This window comes from Aedes aegypti, chromosome 3 (assembly GCF_002204515.2).
Source record: "Aedes aegypti strain LVP_AGWG chromosome 3, AaegL5.0 Primary Assembly, whole genome shotgun sequence".
NCBI classification, from domain to species: domain Eukaryota; kingdom Metazoa; phylum Arthropoda; class Insecta; order Diptera; family Culicidae; genus Aedes; species Aedes aegypti.
The window spans coordinates 317,128,986-317,149,496 of record NC_035109.1 but is presented as its reverse complement, the minus strand read 5'-3'; the positions used below and the strand labels follow the sequence as shown (position 1 = coordinate 317,149,496).

The 20,511-nt window shown below is 39.6% G+C and overlaps 1 protein-coding gene across 2 annotated transcripts in view; it reads right to left on the bottom strand.

The window, feature by feature from the left end:
• Window positions 1–20,511, bottom strand: part of LOC5575516 (sine oculis-binding protein homolog) — a 129,965-nt gene that overhangs the window by 9,744 nt on the left and 99,710 nt on the right. Inside the window, exons 4-5 of one of the 2 annotated variants that reach the window (XR_002502646.1) lie at window positions 12,258–12,575; window positions 9,301–12,198 (exon numbers count right to left, since the gene is read on the bottom strand). Coding sequence is in view for 1 of the 2 variants with exons in the window: in XM_021854917.1 (XP_021710609.1) it covers window positions 10,871–12,198; window positions 12,258–12,575 (1,646 nt within the window). In the remaining variant the exon portion in view is untranslated. Of the gene's footprint in view, window positions 1–8,740; window positions 12,199–12,257; window positions 12,576–20,511 lie in introns of those variants that run through there. The other variant, XM_021854917.1, reaches the window with a different exon arrangement.

The following is a 20,511-nucleotide window of genomic DNA, read 5'->3' as shown; positions in this document are numbered from 1 at the left end:
TCAAAATGTTTGCTCCCCTATGCTTAAACGATTTAAATTATGGTAAAAAGCGTCCTCCAAAAATTTGAAATGATTTGGAAGCAATTTGACTGTGCACACGCCATTTGAAGTTTATATGGAGATTACTATGGAAAACGCCAAACTTTTGTGTTCAGCCCTCTACCTCTTCGTCATAATATTTTATGGAAACGTGAACACACTCTTCTCATGTGAAACTCTTCCAGCTACAACTTTGCCGAAGACCACATTTTGATTGGACGTCAGGAAAAATTGTTATTCATCATCATAAAGTGGGTTTGCCTTCAGTGAGCTTCACCAACTGTTCGGCAGGCAACAGTGGTGTTCCTGGCGGGAAGAATAGATCAAAGTAATCCAGGCTACTATCACAGACAAACAGACGTAACACTGACGAAATTTCCATCGACCACTCATTCAACGATCATTTCAAATTCGTTATGTTACAAATCTCACAACCAGAGGCGCGCGCATCGTTTTTATTTGCGGTTGACGTTTCACACTACCGCCATCTGCCGGTCTTGTTGCACGAAACACCTTTTCGTGCAACATGCTCACCAGATGATGATGGTGTAAAATGGGCGATGGATTTTGAAGAAATTTGTTCTAAGTGTTACGTCTGTTTGTCTGTGCTACTATGTTCTACAGCAAAAAAGCAGTGTTGCTCTGAAAGTAATTGAATGATCATTTCAGCATGGTTGAGACTTTGGAATCAAGAATAACAAATTATCCTTCCGTCCCATCAAAATGTGGTCTTCGGCAAAGTTGTAGCTGGGAAGATTTCACATGGAAAGAGTGTGTTCGCTTTTTCATATATTATTATGATGAGCAGATAGAGGACTGAACACAAAAGGTTTGGCTTCTCCATAGTAATTTCCATATAAACTTCAAATGGCGTGTGCACAGCCAAATTTCTTCCAAATCACTTCAAATTTTGGGAGAATGATTTCCATCATAATTGACACCGTTTAAGCATAGGGGAGCAAAAATTTCAAAATTTGCATCAGTCTAATGAGCAGCCTCAACATGCGAGTCTATCCCAACAAAACTATTCACATCAACATTACCAGCAACTGCCGATAAACGGTAATCCAACACCAATAATGACTGAAATGCCTCAAAATGGAACAAACCATTTTTTAGGGATACACCAAGGGCAGCTTACACAATAAATGTATCTGCCACAAATTTCGTATATTTAAATGTTGATTTATCAGAATCACAATGTACATTCATTATTGATTGTAGATCCGATATTTCAGCAATTAAAAATACAAAAATGAAAAATAATCAAATATTCAATCCAAACCAGACTTGTAATATATCAGGAATTGGTAGTGGGACAGTATCAACACTAGGAACTACGTGTACAAATATAATAATTAATTATAATACACTTACGCAGTCATTCCATATAGTAAACCACGATTTTCCCATTCCAACCGACGGAATACTGGGAAGAGATTTCTTTTTTTTTTTTTGTCGGTAGCGATAGGGGTAGTACTGGGACTCTTAATCTGCCCTAAGCTCCTTCCCAACATTTGCTTTTATAAGCCTCCATTACGTTCATCACACAGACGTTCCTAAGCAATGTTGCTCAAATGGTCACTGTGTACCCTAACAGCAATCAACCCTTGCCGTAGTTTTGCAGTCTAGTATTCCAGACTACTATAAAACTATGATAAGACCTGAAAAGCTACTAAAGTGGTTGAAGTGAAGAACGAAATAGTTTTATTAAAAGGTCCTCATCCACCATTTCATTTCATTAGTCACTGTCACATGATTATCACACTTTTGCCGTCGACACTTTTGTTTTTGACACTAGCACTTCTATAACCGATTATCATTCATGAACTTTCGTTATCACTTTCCACTATCACAGCTAAAAGTTTCACCAATATTACATCACGCCAATAAATTGGTATGAAAATTTATTTTATTACCAATAATTAAAAGATGTTTAATTTTTTTTTGTTTTTACTATTTTATTAAACTACGTATTATCACAACGACCGTAACAAAAAAAAAACTTCGATCACTTCTATTGCACACGTTGAACACTGTCATTGTAAAAGTATAAAGAACTAGGCAATAGTATTTTTGTTTAAAGAAATAAGTGCAAAATGCATACTGTTATTATTATGTCTGTGGAATTAACGTAACCCTCACAATCACTTCAAATGCAATTTCCACAGTTTATGCAATTCTTCAAGTATCATTATCACCCTCACAATCATTAATTTTATAACGACGAGTGTTACACAGAAACTCACCGAATACTCACTTTTAAGTCACATAACAAAAAGTTGGATCATGCGTTAGCTTCGAAACCTATCCACCATTACCGATTAGTACAAAGGATGCTACAATTCATCTATCAAACTGCAACAAGTAGTGGTGCATAAGTAACTACTGAGCCCTGGCGGTCCCTCTATTCGAAGAGTACCTGATAGTATGCAGAAACATATTAACAGATCCTCAGCCTGTAAGCAGCCGTTTCATGATAAATCATGATCCGTTAGAGGTGTGCCAAAGTATTGGGAAGGTGATATGTTTTACAGACGGATATTATTTTACGGTGCACCTTCACTTTGGCACCGTCAATCCCCATGATCCAGGCCAGGGAATACTGGAAAGAGATTTCTTGGTAAACTTTAAATGTAAAATAGACTACGAAGCATGGCTATTGGCCATGAAAATTAATGGGCACATAATTAGTTTACCAATATACAACGATTTAACAAATTCAAATATTATACCACCACGGTGTGAAATAATAAAAGCATTCAATATTCCAAATTTACTAGAAGAAAGTGTAATAAAGTCGCAAGAAATCCTACCTGGATTATTCTGCGCAAATGCTATAGTTAATCCTGTACAACCGTTCCTAAAATTTATTAACACAACAGACAACGACATATCTATACCTAATGAATTCCAACCCCAATTCGAACCACTTACGAACTTTTGTTTTGACACAAAAGAAAACAATACAAATAAAACCGAACGAAAACAACAATTATTGAAAGAAATTCGTTCAGATAGGTTAGAGCCTTATATCAAGCAAAACCTTGAGCATGTTCTAAAAATTATAGAACACCAGAAAGTCAAAGAACCGAAATTAATCAACAGGTTGAAAAAATGTACAAAGAAGGCATCATTCGAGATTCAACTTCCCCTTACAATTCACCAATACTCCTTGTACCAAACCAAATCAAACAATGGAGATAAAAAATGGAGACTGGTTGTGGACTTTCGCTAGCTCAATAAGAAAATAACTCCAGACAAATTCCTCTTCCGAGGATTGACGAAATCCTTGACCAATTAGGTAGAGCGAAATATTTTATGACGCTCGACCTTATGTCTGGATTTCATCAAATACCACTCGATGAACAATCCAAGAAATACACAGCTTTTTCTTCTTCAACAGGGCATTTCGAATTTCAAAGATTACCATTTGGATTGAATATCAGTCCAAACAGCTTTCAGAGAATGATGTCAATCGCTTTGAGTGGTTTGACTCCTGAATGTGCATTTTTGTATATCGACGACATAATCGTTGTCGGTTGCTCTATCAAGCCTCATCTTATGAACTTACTAAGAGTTTTCAGTAAATTAAGAAAATATAACTTGAAGCTGAATCCTTCAAAAGGCTTTTTCTTCAAGAGTGATGTAACATATTTAGGACATCACATTTCGGAAAAAGGTATTCAGCCAGATAAAGCTAAATTCAAAGCTATTCACGAATACCCAACTCCCAAAAGTGCAGATGAAGCTCGACGCTTCGTCGCTTTCTGTAATTACTACAGAAGATTCATACAAAACTTTGCACAAATAGCACAACCGCTAAATCATCTCCTTAAAAAGGATGTGCCTTTCAAATGGACTCAAGGATGTCAAGATGCTTTTGATAAACTAAGACAAGAATTACTATCACCGAAAATTTTACAATTTCCGGATTTTTCTAAAGAATTTATTGTAACAACTGATGCTTCAAAATTAGCATGTGGCGCAGTATTAGCTCAAAAGGTAAATGATGTAGAAATGCCGATCGCATTTGCGAGTAAATCGTTTACCAAAGGCGAATCAAACAAGTTCACAATTGAGCAGAAATTAACTGCAATACATTGGGCAATTAATTATTTCCGCCCATACTTATATAGTAGAAAATTTACTATCAAAACAGATCATCGGCCACTGATCTATCTGTTTTCCATGCGAAATCCGTCCTCTAAACTAACTCGCATGAAGTTAGAACTAGAGGAATACGATTTCACTGTACAGTACATTAAGTGTAAATCTAATTAAGTATCAGATGCTTTATCACGCATTGAAATAGATAGTGATAAATTAAAATCAATGCATATAATTACAAGATCTATGACAGCTAGAGAGCAGAAAAGACAACGTAAATATCAGACTACTAATGTGGAAACACACAGGGCTGACGAGCTTAGTGTTTTTGATGCCACTAGTAGCGAAATAGCTTTTAAGATTCCAAAATTAACATTTCAAATGCATAATAAAGCAATAATTATTGATGTATATGACAAAAAGTACAAGAAGCGATTAATCCCAGCTTTAATCCTCTCGAAAAGACATAATCAATTAGATATACAAACATTGAATCAAATATTCGACTATATCGAAAAAGGGATCCCGGATAGAGCTTTTACTCACCTTAAACATGAAAGAGTCGATGATACTCTAAAAAACAAAAATATTATAGCAATTGCAAGTAATGACATTATATTCACATAAGTTGATATAAATGTATTCAAATAGATAGGTAATCAACGTCTTAGGACTGTTACCGTAATGATTTATGATAGACCAAAAATATTGTCATCAAAGGATGAAATACTATCGAAACTAAAATTGTTTCATGATACACCTACTGGCGGACATGTAGAAATAAACAGAATGTATAGAAAAATTAGGCCATTATATTCTTGGCCTAACATGAAAAAGATTATAACAACGTATGTAAAATCATGCGAAAAATGAAAGCATAATAAACACTTAATTTCGATCAAACCAAAAACCGTCATTACAACAACACCAATTCAACCATTTGATATCGTTTCAATCGATACAGTTGGACCTTTTCCATATTCAAATAACAGAAATCGATACGCAGTTACAATACAATGCGATTTCTCAAAATATATAATAGTTATACCAATACCAGACAAATCAGCAACTACAATAGCAAAAGCAGTGATCGAAAAATGTATCCTAATATACGGACCAATGATATGAATTAAAACCGATCAAGGTACTGAATACAAAGGAGTTTTTGAAGAAGTCTGCAATCTTTTACAAATAAACCAGATTTGTTCGACTGCATATTTATCATCCACAAACTATTGGAGCATTGGAGAGAAATCACAAGTGTCTTAACGAGTACTTACGAATTTTCACCAATGATTTCAAAAATGATTGGGATGAATGGATGAATTACTACAGCTTTAGCTACAATACAACCAGGTCCGTCACACTCGGGCTCAGATTGGGTACCACTTCTAGTACTGCATTTGGTCCCTCGGTAGTGCAAAAGGTACCCAAGTTTGACAGATTGCAGTACACTTTTCACGGCATTCTAGATTACCTTATTAGCCATAAAATTTTGGGCGACTCCAAGGAACATGGAGGTCTTTAATTTGTCTTTGATATAACCCCAAATATAGAACATGGATTTAAACCTTTCGAAATACTGTTTGGAAAAAAATCCAATGCACTAGATACACTTCAAAATAACGGTTAACCTGATCCATTATACAATATAGATTCATATGGGAGAGAACTAAAATTTTGATTACAAACGATACATGCAATAGTCCACAAATCAATCGAACAAACAAAAATAAAAAGAACAAATGATTATAATTCAAACATTGTAGAAACCAATCTGAAAATAGGAGATGAAGTTTACCTAAAGTTAGAAAACCGGAGCAAACTGGATCCACTTCATAGCGGACCATATATCATAACTGCACTAACGACATGCAATGCAACAATAGCAAATGGAAGTAGCAATTCTATAGAAGTTCACAAATCAAGACTAGTTAAAGCATAATCAATAAATTATCAAAATTACAGCAGAATAGATTCCTTGCAGTACACTATTCTTCCGAAAGGGGGAAGGTGTGATGGTACATCATTTACTAATTTTAAAATTTTTAATAGAATCATAAAAACACCATCCTTTTGAATCACTCTAATGAAATCAAACAACCAAACCAAGCAACGCAGAAAGATGTAAACAAATTTCATTCAAATAAAGCAAATGCTTCTACACGGGGACCTACGGCCAGGTAGCTTCGATATGACCGGTGAACCAGAATGCACTTTGCTTACGAATCGTTTTGATCCACCGGCCGACCGTGCTGACTGTGATCGTTGGACCCTCAATGCAATTATACATGTAGACTTTTGGCATGGAGACTTTTAGCAATAACAATTTGTACCTTTAAATACAATACGATCAATAAAGAATCAATCATTCGTGTGGGTTCGAGGTAGAGATGTACCGAATAACCGCCAGCAACTTCGTCCGAAGATTGGAATTGTACACTCCGGCCACGAACTGATCACGCAAGGCTTCTTGAAGGAAAGCATTGTATTCACACGACTGGGATTGGGCCTTGAGATCGATGATGAACTCCGAAATGGTTTGACTTGAAGACTGCTCACACTTTCGGAATTTATAACGCTCAGCCACCACATTGACGGTTGGGGCTAGGTGCTTTTTCAATAACGCGATCAATTGCTCGTAAGTTTTCGTACACGGGTCTTCCGGAGAACAAATTCTCGACGCAATCGAATACAGGCTGTTGTATTTGTAAAAAATTGTAATTCCTAACTGTCAAATACTTTCGATACACTAAGGGACAAAACATCCGTTTTCCTAAACCCACACTAGCGCTTAAAAGTTTTATCGCAAATACGTTTGGAACGACGGAGTTTCGGTGATGTAGAATCGCTGCGTTTTCTTTTTTCCGATTTCTTCTTTTTCGGAGATTTCTTCTTATTCAACGGTCTTTGTTGAATCGCGGTCGAGGAACCAGGCACCTCCACCTCTGTCGTTGGCTGCTCGGACTCAGGGATAGGACATATTACGGGTATGGAAGGGTGGAATTTGTCCGACAGATCAGACACACGGATCTGATTGGCATGAACCATACGTACATTCCCGTTGAGGTTTATCAAGTAAGTGTGAGGACTAATTTTCTCTAAAACAATCGCTGGAATCCAACGGACATAATCATCCATGTGATTCCGATACATAACCTTATCACCTCGAGAATACGTTTTGGAACATACAAAGGAACTGACGAACTTTTTGGGACGCAACGAAGGTTTAATCACATTCTTTTGTTCATTTTGAATGTCCAATTTAACCGGATTACTTGAATTCAAAAGTGTGCGAGGCACGTAAGTGAACATTATAGACGAGGGCGTTCTACTGGTAGTGGTAGACGGAGTATTTCTGTAGTTGAACAGAATGCGGTTAAGTTTTCGCTGAATTGGCATCGGTTTGAATTTCTCGTCCAACAGATACTTCTTCAATACAGTCTTGATTGTCTGTACTCCTCTCTCCGCTAATCCATTGGACTGCGGATGGTATGGAGGAGATTTCAACACATTGATATTGTTTGCTTTGCAAGCATCAACAAACAAAGACGAATTAAATGGTGGACCATTATCTGAACACACTTCAGTTGGAAGACCGAAGTATGTGTATATTTCATCCAATTTCTCCAATACACTATTGGCATCCGTTCTTCGCAGAAGTTTAACATCAATAAATTTCGAATATGCATCGACGACAATTAAAAACGTTTGACCTTCAAAATGAAACAAATCCAAATGAAGGCGTTCAAAAGCATGACTTGCTGGAGGCCAACTAGACTCGACTACTTCTCTGGGCACTTTTTGAGTTTTCTGACATGTGACACACGACTTTACGAAATTCGCGACATCTTTATCGAATCCTTTCCACCAGAAGTAAGACCGACCGATCATTTTCATTCGCACGACGCCATCATGATTCTCATGAAGCTTCTCGAGCACGCGTCGCTGAAGGGACTTCGGAATCACTACGCGATCTTCGAAGTAAAGGCAATTGTCCTCCATTTCGAAATTTGTGTTAATCTGCGCGAACGGTTTCAAATCGGTTTCAACAACCCGAGGCCATCCATTTTTAACAAAACGAATAACCTTACCGAGAATAGGATCACAATGCTGCTGTGTTCTAATCTCACCGATACCGACGTAGTTTTGTAGGTTATGTTCAGCTACCGACATGTGCTCAATTCAATTTTTGACGGGTAAGGGTAGACGAGACAACGCATCGGCATTGCTAATACTTTTTCCGGGACGATGTACAACGCGATACGAATAATTCGATAGTGTTACTGCCCAACGGTGTAATCGAGACACCGCAACCGCCGACGAACCTTTATTTGGATTGAAAATTTGTTTTAACGCGGAGCTATCGGTCACGAGAGTAAATTCCGTACCATACAGATACTTATGGAATTTTGACACACCGAACATAACTGCTAGTAGTCCAACCGAATAGTTGGAAAATTATTATTCGGCCAAACGAATATTCGGCCGAACATTCGGCCGAATAATGACCTAATATTCGGCCAAAAAATCCTAATATTCGGCCGAATAACACCGTCAAATTTCTCTAAAACTATATTTTTAATCCTGGATAAAGAAAAAAAACGAGTTTGCTTAAGTATGGAAAGCTTCTACGGTGAAAATTTGAACGGATTATGAATGAAAATGAATGATCGTCCTCTTGAGCTTTTGAAACCAATTTGTAGAAATCACAAAAACAGTAAATTTCAAAGATCATTCATATTTCTAAAGTAAGGGATTTAAATTCTATTGCTAGCACTTTTTATCCATCTCATGTTTTGTTAAAATATAATCCAATATACGTTACTAGATTTCTCATCCGACTTTTGGAAGTGTTTCAAAGAAATTGGAACAAACAGACTGCAGACCACTTTATTATGCTAAAAGGAAGAACTTGAGCAGGTGTCTCAAACCAAACAATATCGAAAGAATGGAAAGTGCTAATATATGTTAACGGTTAAAATTAAAAGCATTGAGTCCATACGCGTCAAACTATTTAGTCTAGTGGTTCCTTACAGCCCCAGAAAAATGATTATAAAGCTATCAGTACACTATATCAAATATTTGGCATGGATTGATACAGTGCCAAACAAATGTTTGTCATCGCATAGATTTGGTTGGTGTTGAAACCTATGTTTGTCTGTTGATTTATGCCTAGCGAAATATTTGCACAATTAGCAAAGCTTATAATGTTAGCTTAAGGCTCATTAGCAGAGAATGCCTTATGTATTGAGCAGCACCGCCATAGATCGGAGAAATTCTCACATTTTTTTTTTTTATATTTGACATCAAACTTCTTTCATAGAATGCATGAAACGAAAATTTTAATGTATCATCATTTGAATAAATTCTTTGATTTTTTAACTTTTCTCAATTATTTAATTTTGTTACTATTCGGTCACTATTCGGCCTATTCGGCCGAATAGCAGAATTTATTATTCGGCAGACCGAATATTCGGCAAAATCAAAAAAATCGAGATATTCGGCCCGAATATTCGGCCGGCCGAATATTCGGTACATCTCTAGTTCCAGGTGACTAGAACCTTGGGAACCAAGTTCTCTACTTTTTTGATTAAGAGAACCCTTGCGAGGTAGTTCGCCTTAGATACCACTACAAATGTGAAAGAAATCCTTAAGTGTACGCTTCCGGACAAGCGCTAACACCTAGTTCGTCGCGATGTCTCGCTATATAGGGATGTTCAAAAATAAAAATTATAAAATTCAAAAACAAGAATTTATAAATTTGCGATTAAAAGTAAATCATTGCTCAAAACGTGTTCAAATCGATTTTAGACAGCAAAAAAAAAATATAAATCAAAAATAAAAATTTAGGTTTCAAAGGGTTAATCTGGTCAAACACTCCTACTTTCTACTATATTCTGAAATCTGATGAGAATGTGAAACAATTACATAAGATCTTCGAAAAAGGAAACAAAATTTTCACAAAATCGACAAATATTTATCGATAATGCTATTTTGTTGTGTTTTACAAACGATTTACTTAGGAATTCACTAAAGATGTTCAGAGAAATCAGTCAAAGATCCTTCATTGAACGGCTTTTTTCTTCAAAGTTCTTACAGGGAAACCTTTATGGATATTTTGACGAAAATCTCGCTAGGAATTCTCTGAAGATCTATTCAAGGATCTGTTGATGACATTATGTAGAATCTACCAAGAACAGGCGTAGAAACTTTACCTAGATTCCATCAACTATTTTTTTAGATCTGCTAATTTCAATGCAATTCAAAGATCTTTACAAAAATATACCAAGAATCTTATATTCGTCAAAGATCAAGGAAATCAAATGAAGACATGCCTGTCCCTAGTAGTGTTGGGTCCTATTTCAAACTCTAATTTAGTGAAATTTGTGAAATGATTTCAATGACATTGGTAATGACTAAAAAGGATGTTTTCCCAAATAAAATCCCATACAAATTACAATCGCAATGCGCATAGCGTAGACGGAACCGAACGCGCTCAAATTTTAAACTTGTGGATCTGAAAAAATGGTCACAAATATCCACTTTAATACTCACGTGGGTATAATAATTCCACATGATTCACAGTAATCTTTAAGCTCAAGCAAAATACCCAATCGTAACGATTCTTAACATTCCTACAGATGCCTAGAGCCACTTCCACAGATATCTTACAAATAGTTTTGATACATCGTAGCACTGTTTGTAACTCTACCAACATCTAACCTTTAGCACCACTGGTTTCCTCATCCTGCTCGGCAGCCATAGCTTCATGATGGGCCACCACCAGACGTTTCCGCTTTCTCAACGGTCGACTCCGTTCTACCATCTCCCTGCAACTTTCCGCCTCCTCTTCTTCGGGTGACCGTTGTTGTTCCCTCACATTCCCAACTGTTGTTCGCGTGTCTTCTTCGCTTTCCGTCACCCGCCGCAGGTTCAAGCGAGTTATCTTGAACTTTGGTAACTTGTGTTCAGGACTCCGGTCCGTATCGTTCGTTCTGGCATCGTCGTGTGCTGCAATCGGTTCCAAAGTATAGCTACTTCGGCTGCCGGCCAACGCCTCTTCTTCCTCTTGTTCCTGTCGCCTCCGTTGTTTGTGGCTGACTATTGTGAAGTCTAGGGGCGATTCTTCCATGTCGGGTTCCTTTTCGAGATCGCTGATGTCATCGAGTTGATGATCTGGCGATCGACTATTCGAAGGTTCCTGCTTCGGTGACTTTGGATTAGTTGCCTTGAGGAAGTCGATCAAGGGAATGGGGATTGGTATTGGCAGGGGGAGGGGTATCACTATTGGACATGGAACAAGGATGGTGACCGGTGGGACCGGTAGACCTAGTATCGATCCCGGTGGTCGATTGGCTGATCCGAGTTCGATATTTGGTAGTGGTGTTCCGACCGGCGGTGGCGGAGGCATGGTATTCGGTTGGTTTGGAAACGATCCGAACCGGAACATGGGATTCATTGGGAAGAAAGGTGGTCGCATAGCGGGATTCGGTGGCATTTGCAGGAACTTATGGGGGATGTTCAGTGGAGGTCGAGGAGTGGTTGGAGACTCTCGGTTTTCGAATTTTGTTGGAGTCAATGGATGGGGTAGTTTTTGCATTGGGATCGCATTGCGTAAATCCTGGACGCTGCCGCTGGTAACTGTGGCCGGTTTGGTGAGCATGCCAGAACTGGTAGACGTAAGGTTGTTGTTCAGGACGTTTGAGTTATTATTATTGTTAGTTTGGGAGAAGTCCAATTTGAGATTTGAACTTCGACGGTTTTGCAGCACAGTTTGCTGCATAGGTCGTAGACCAGGACGGCGTTTTCGATTGGCTTTGGCGGTATTGCGTGATATAGGGATCTGAACGGTCTTCGAAAGAAGCTTAGAAGCAGGTGCTACGGAGATCATTGGTTTCTTGGAAGGTGGTGATCGCATTGTTGGTGAGGGCTCCGGAGATTGATGCATCGACGACGTTGGAGATACGGACTCTGATCGATCCGACGCTGGTGACATAGAACGACTCTTGCAGTTCTTCAACCAGAGATCTGGAGTTATAAGGCTTCCTAAAATAATCGATACAATTAACAATCCAATATCGTTATATTCCTTTCAATAGAAATACCTGTCGAAGCGCTCTTTTCCTTCAGATGTGGATTCATATCCAGATGAGCTTGTGTTTCGTTGCAAAAGATCTGCATCTTGTACTGATTTAGACATTTATCCGAGCAAAACTGCAACTGTGTAACGCCATCCTGGAAATCCACATAGCTTACGGCATGTCGCACGTGGCGGCACCAGTCACACGTTTTGGCTCTTTTGAACGAGGCTCGTCGACTCTGCGAAAAGCACGACTCCGAACAGAAGATGGTGCCCTCCGTTGTGCCAAGGATCCCGTTTTGGCCGGGTGGCACTCCTCGTCTGCACCACTGACAGATGGGTTCTGAAACGAGTAAGATATTATTATGATTGATTTTTTAGGTTTTATTTTCAAAAAAATGAATGGAAAATACTAAATCTTCAAGCTGTTTAGTGGAATACCTATAAATAGATGAAAAACCTAATTAAGTACTATACCATTTAATTCCACTAGAGTTTGTATCCTTTGACAGATACGCGTATTTCGACCTCAACTGTAAGGCCGTCTTCAGTGTCGTGTACTAGACTCGACTTGGATACAAGTCAAAGGATACAGTCGAAGGATTTTCCTTGGGCCTTCCTCAGCCGAGTGGTTAGAGTCCATGGCTACAAAGCAAAGCCATGCTGAAGGTGTCAGGGTTCGAATCCCGGTCGATCCAGGATCTTTTCGTAAAGATTATTTCCTTGACTTCCCTGGGCATAGAGTATCATCGTACCCTGCCACACGATATATGAATGCGAAAATGGCAACTTTGGCAAAGAAAGCTCTCAGTTAATACATGTGGAAGTGTGGATAAGAACACTACGCTGAGAAGCAGGCTCTGTCCCAGTGAGGACCTAAATGCCAAGAAGAAGAAGTACTAAATTCGGGGTTTCATCTATTTAATGGAAAATAATTTTATTTCCTATTAAAAATGATCATATGCATAGATAAAGTCACTGATAAGAACAACAGCAACCCGTGGATACGAGTTGGAAATAAGAGACAACAGAGGAAACCGAAAACGGAGCCCAAGGAGAATGCTAAACCGAAAACAGCGAAACGTATGATTTAGGTGAGGCCCTCGTTATCGAAACCGAAGAAGCGAAATACGCCGAAGTTCTGAAAGCGATGCGAAGCACGGAGAAGTTATCGCCATTGAGCGCAGAAATGCGAAGCATAAGGCGGACTAGGATTGGTGAAATGATCCTAGTTTTAAAGAATGACGTCAAGCCTATAAGCAATAGGGTAATGACTGTTTATTTTGTTCTCAAACGCTAACAGTTGGCGCCAGCAACAAAAATTACAGACAACAACCTTTCGAACATTCAGTTTCTCTTACCGGCCGGCCGAGCGACGACAGTGTTGTTTGTATGTCACCCACTGATCGCGCTACGCTGGATTCTCAAATTTCTCAAACTTTCAACACAAGCGCATGGAGGGATGGTAGTCGGAGAACTGTCAAAACGTATGAAAATTAATGAAAATCGTAAATTGCTTGCAATTAGGAAACTGGATCAAAAAAATAGTGATTAGAAATCAAGTGTAAAGTGAATACACAACTTTTTGTGTTTAGTTCATCTTCCGTGGTGCTTTCTTTGCTTCAGGATTTCGTTTTTACTACCATTGAAAAAGAGCCATCTATTGCCTTTTCAGTTTTGAATATCGCCCTATTGGCACAAGAAGTACTTGGCGACGAGGTTGATGTATAATCCCTGACTACAGAAGCGACTCTCCAGTGTAAAAATCTGGATGAGATCACCAATGCAGCGGAGGTCTCAGCTGCCCTCAAAGAGCAGTGTGATATCGATGTAGCCAGTAAGGACATCCACCTTATAAAGGGCCCGCAGGAGGCAGCGATCAGACCGCCGGTTGCACGGCCAACAAAGCGAAGGACTTGGGCATACTCAAGGTAGGCTGGTCGGGTTGCTGGCTGAGCATACAACAACCTCCTGAAGTTTGCTTCAAATGTTTCTGGAAGGGCCATAAGTCGTGGAATTGCAATGGTCCCGACAGAAGTAAGATGTGCAGAAAATGGGGCACCAAGGCAAGCGATTGTAAATCACTAAGTGCCTTATAAGTGTCGACAGAGCAGACAACGGACTAAATGTCCGGGCAAAGAGGCGAACTATTGCTGGAATCCCTGGTCGCATTAAATGTAGAGCTGGCAAATATTGCACAGAAATGGTGCAGAATATCGATTAACGACGTGACGTTTTGTAGTCCTAACCTTTTAGCACAGACAAACAGACGTCACACTCTCATCGCTGTCCATCGAGCAACTTTTTAACGATCGATTCAAATATTGGGTAGGTGGACCACCCGCAGCGCTCGCGTCGTTTTTGTTCGTGTTTGACGCACAGGACTGAAACGGCTGTCATCCACGAACAAGTGGAGTGAAGCCAAAAATTTGGTGCTGGAGAAGGTGCTGATTTGACAGCTCGTCCAAAAATACCGTTTTAGGCACGAGACACACTCGTTTTCGAATGCGACATTCATATTTTACTTACCAATCTGGTGTTTAGTGTGTATTACTTTATCTAGTTTTTCTGTAATTGCTAGATAATTTAGCCACATTTTATTAGGCCCAACGATAAACGATTATCAATAGTATAATGTTTTTCTCATACGACATTTGTCGCTTCCGCGCGGGGTTTGATGAGGGCAAAGCCTAAATTTGTTTACTCCAGCACTAGCGCCACACATATGGTTGTAGGCTTCAAGAACTAGCGCTTGCTTCAGGGGGTTGGTTTGACGTTTACACACTACCGTCACCTGTTGGTCCATCGGCCAACTACAGTGTTTTTAGCATTGGGCGTACATGATTACGCGACTATTATTTTGATCAAGATTTGTTCTAAGTGTTACGTCTGTTTCTCTGTGCTTTTAGGTATCATTAACTAGCGCGTGAATGACGGTTATACTCATAGCGATCATCAATCGATTCGCTATAGTATAATACCATGCGGGCGGTGAACGCTAATGGCGCTGTTCTCACAAAACTGAATTAGTTTATTATCACCTTTGACTGTATCTTTTCATTGTTTGTTCGATGCCATGTTGTAGTGGATGATTTTAAAATTTATTTGACACTTTGAGGACCGGTACTAAAGCTGTCAGCGCGTGGCAAACTAGATGTTGGAAACACGAACAGTAGCGACATTAGCATTCTTAGGTTAATGCTTCTATTGATATAACTCGACCACGCGCTTCGACGGAGTCCTGAGGCGCAAACGGAACACTCTGGACCTAAACGGTGAAGAGTTAGTTGCTGTGATATCAAGAGCGAGTGATGCTTCCATGCCGAGAGAAACCTCTCCTAGAGAACAGGCCGCTGATGTACTGGTGGTGCGAATCAATTGCAAATCTTCGAGCAATCTGCCTTCGGGCTAGACGAAGATTGCAACGCACACGCACAGAAACACAAAGAGAAGAACGCAGTGAAGCATTCAGAGAGGCAAAGTTAGCTCTCAAAAAGGAAATGAAGAGTCGAAAACGAGCATGCTTTGATAGCTATGCCAGAGTGCCAACTCGAGTCCGTGGGGTGTGATAGAGATTACGAATCGTAGCAACCGTTGAACTATGTTGAATGTAACGATTACTTGAATACATTAGCCTTTAGTCAACCGTCAATCCGTTCAGTCGAACTTCTCTCCAATAGGTTGTTGGCCCCAGTCAAAGCAATCCGCTTGAGCGAATGAGCCTATGCATGCTATAAAACTTTTGAATTTTACTGTGCGCCCTGTTTTCAAGTTGCCCGTGAGAGAGAGCGAGACAGCACCAACACACGGCGCACAGTAAAAGTCATGAGAACAAAAGAATTTATGGCACGTACAGAGGCTCATTTGAATGTTTTCACTTTTCGCTGCCGAAGTAGAAGTTTCTGGAAGTAGGAGTATTAGAAGATGTACCTCTGCTCGAAGGTTGCCGTTCTGAAGCGAATTTGCAACAAAACGTATAAGGACGGGGACGACATGCAGAACCATCTATTTGAGCTGTAAGAGCTGTTTGGTAAGCCGTAGTGTGCTGGACTGGACCTAGGTCAGCCACTGATGGTTGCATTGGTGCTTAGGAGCCTCCCCGATCTTTCAACATGCTGGCGACGGCCCTAGAAAGCCGTTCCGACGATGACCTGAAGCTGGAGCTGGTAAAAAGCAAGCTGCTGGATGAAGTTGCCAGACGGGACCATGGATCGACAGATTCAGCGATGAGACCAAGTTTCCTGAAGAAAAAGAAACCGCTGGGGTGCCATTTTTGCAAGAAAACTGGCCACAAGCAAAAGAAGTGTAAGTTGTACGCCAAGGAGACGGAATCGGAAAAAGGTCGTTCACCGAAAGCAAGAACTGCACGCAATGACATTTTCCCTGATGGCCGGTGTCCAAGCGAATTCCGGTGAGTGGATTGTGGACCGGTACATGTGCGGCGAACGAGGATTTTCGAAGATCTCGTAGAAAGCGCTGTGAAAACTGTCAGCTTGGCGAATGGAAAAAATGTGAAAGTAGAAGGTGTCGGTGCCGGTCGGTTGTTATGTTACCATGAAAACGGTAAAACAACTACGGTTACCCTTGGTAACGTGCTATTCGTACAAAGTTTGGAAATCAACTTGCACACCGACGTTTGTGGCCCTGTTGAGAACGTGTTGGTGTCTGGATGCCGTTATTTTATGACTATCATCGACGACTACAGCAGATTCTGTGTCCTGTATCTGCTAAGGAAGGAAGATGTTCCAGAGAAGATAATGGAGTACGTTACCATGATGAAGACCTAGTTCGGCCGACCGCCAAGGAGGCGAATACACTGGAAGTGCGCTGAGGACTTTCTACAAACGTGAAGGTATTCGAGCGCAATTCACCGTAAGCTATTCCCCCTAACAAAATGGTGTTGCCGAGAGGAAGAATCGGTACCTGGTCGAGATGAGCCGGTGCATGTTGTTTGATGCCAATCTTCCAGAGTGCTACTGGGCTGAGGCGGTAAGTATTGCCGTTTATTTGCAGAACATTTTGCCATCGAAATCGATTCCTACAACCCCGTTCGAACTCTGGCATGGAAGGAAGCCGGATGTGACGCACCTGAAGGTTTTCGGCAGTGCGGCGCACGTTCATGTCCCCAAGCAGAAGAGGAAGAAGTTAAGCCCCACATCGACGAAACTAACGTTTGTGGGGTACTCACCGAACCACAAAGCATATCGCATTCTGGACCGGTCGACTCGACGAGTGATTATCAGCTGTGATGCGAATTTCTTGGAGGAGGAGCGCCTCGCTCAAGCCGAGTATGTCAATCGGCATCATGAACGGAGAATGTCGTAGATTTCGAGTTAGGAATCAAGCCAACCGCTATTGAAGTAACGCTGGCGGTCAATTCAGAACCGTTGGATGCGTCGGACATGGATGAAGATCTTCTGGACGATGAACATTGCGATTATGACACTGCTGATGAATCAACGTTAGAAGCTTTAGCAAGTCCTGAGAGCGAGTACTGGAAGACTGCGATGGACACATGGGAGATCACCACACTACCAGCTGGCCAGTAGCGTAGCTAGCGGGTGCGGTGGGTGCGGTCCGCGAGTCCAGAGGGGCCCCCAAATCGAGGTAAGATTGTCATTTAAGATTATGAATTTAATTTCTAGAAAGCTAACACGTTCACAAACAGATATAAAATTAGATTGAAGGTGATCTTGATCGGCAATGTGTGGGGGTAGGGCGTTTCAAAATTTAAAAATGTTTTAGAATACAATCTCCCATATGTTCCTTATTATCCTTACCATGAAAATAGTGTTCAGTGAAATTCGCAGCTTTCTAGGTGGTGATTTAAAGGTGACCCAAAGACAATGTAGGTTTATATGGAAATTACTATGGAGAAATTTTGAGAAACGTTCCAAACACGCTAGTAGTGTAATGTAAGTACAATCTTATTATCCCATAGTGAAAACTCATTCGTCAAACCATAATAAAGATATTTGCTGAAGAGAAAAATTCAATCCGACAGACAGCAGACAGACAGATAGAAGATATATTCATGAGTTTATTTGCTATTATTCAGCTTGATATGGGATTATAGCACTGCAAAGATGTACAAAAATCCCAAACAAAATAAACTCAAAAAGTTTTGTTTCTTCAGCAACATCCTTCATTAAGGTTTGAAGAATGAGTTTTCAATATAAGATGATAAGTTTCTACTTACATTACAGTACCGTAATTTCGGGTGAAATTGATCACTTTTCACCGTTTTCTATGTCTGTTTTTCATGATGTTGCCAATTCCATACAACTTAATGCAGGAAAACAAGTACGACGGTGAGCCTCATTTGCTTATATACTCAAATTTTCATACAGTTGTGATTTTAGTGCCAAAAATCGTCTCTAAAATAAAAAATCAAGGAACTCCGTTTCGGGGTGAAATTAATCACCTGTCAAAACAAATATTGTTAGTTTTGAAAACAACTTTACTTTTTTAATTTGAGCCTCCTGAATCCAAATATGGTTACCAAACTCTTAACAATGCAACATATATGAAAATAATAAACAATTAATTTTCAACAATACCGTAGAAAACGCCTAAATATAGGCAATTTCCGAAGGAATCTTCTGATATCTATGAAAAAATCAATTATTACAACAAAATGAACAAATTGGCACGAATTTTGATGATAGAATTTGTTTTGGGGATATATTTCACGCATCCTTACATTTTTTCAGGTTGACACCATGTCCAAATCCTTGTTTAAAACTATAAGTTTATTGGTGTCTGCCAATACCACACAGAACACGATTATGGAATTTTCTATAATTTTCATAGAAATAAACATTCCTTAACACAAAAAACTTCACAACATGCAATTTGACAATAGTTAAGACCTGGGAGGGAGAAACCAATACAAAATTTCTGTACGTCATAGTGAGCCGGGATTCCGCTGTCACGAACTGTCACTGTGAGCCCAGATCTCAAACATTGGACTAACATGGAAAAAGCGCGTAACTGATTGAAACACAATTTCGCATTTCATTAAAAGTGACAAAAATTGAATGAAAATCAATTCATGCACATAATGCAAGTAATGTGACGTGAGCGCCTTTCAACTGATTGAATATGAAGCATTGAAAAACGCATCGTTTTACTTTTTCCAATGAAAATGAATATTTAGTGCATAGAAAACTGTGGCCCTTTTTCCATGTTTGTCAGGAAAGATCGAAAGTACACAACAAAAGAAAACTAGCGGTTTTCTCCAAGCCTGCCTTGATTGTTGTTGGCAAGCTGGAGTTATCTTGCAGTTCAAACAAACGTTGTTCTATATTTCGTGTGTAGTATCGGTGCCTCCCTCCCAGGTTAAGACAAACAACGTTCATTTAAATAGGTTGCTTTGCTTTCTGTGCTCTATAAGAGGGAAATAAAATCGTGTGACACAGTGATCAATTTCACCCTACTGATCAATTTCACCCGAGTTTACGGTACTAGCGAGTTTGGAACATTTCTCAAAATTCCTCCATAGTAATTTCCATATAAACCTACCTACATTGTCTTTGAGCCACCTTTTATTCACCACCTAGAAAGCTGAAAATTTCACAGAACACTATTTTTATGGTAAGGATGGTAAGGAGCACATGGGATTTTGGATTTTCAAACATTTCTAAAATTTGAATCGCCCTAGTGTGGGGGCCCCATGATTAATGATATTAGTGGTCAGAAGGGCAAAAATACCTTTTCAAAATTCATTCTCAATAACTTGGTTCAATTGTGTGATTCAGACGGATTTGCCTAAATATGCAGGGCCCATATCTAGAACTGATTTAAAGGTATGTTACAAACAATATTCTCAAATAAGCCTATTTTCATTTCAATTAGAATTGAAAAAATAAACCAGTGACTACCGTTTTGATTCGAATTGCTCAGACGCTTCGAATCCCGGACAGCGACCCTAATTCAAACAACAGTTATTGTTTCGAAAACTTTCGTGCATAGATAATGCACAAGTTATCGCAATTACGGATTCTATACAAAAAACATCGAAATCTAGTCCAAAAACACCGAGAAAAAATGCCACTGTCCGGCTTTCGAAGCGCCCGGGAATTCGGAGAAGCACGGTATTCTCGGGACATAGTTTATACACATTTAAGGCTGGTAGCAGATCTTTTTTTAGAGGCTTGGTCTCCATGTTAATGCAAGTCTCTACTTTTAACGAAAGGTTTTTAATGTCTATTTTAAGCAGAATGGTTTCTAAAGCCACGGTTTTATTTATTATGCTTGCAGTGAACTTTGCAGAGGGT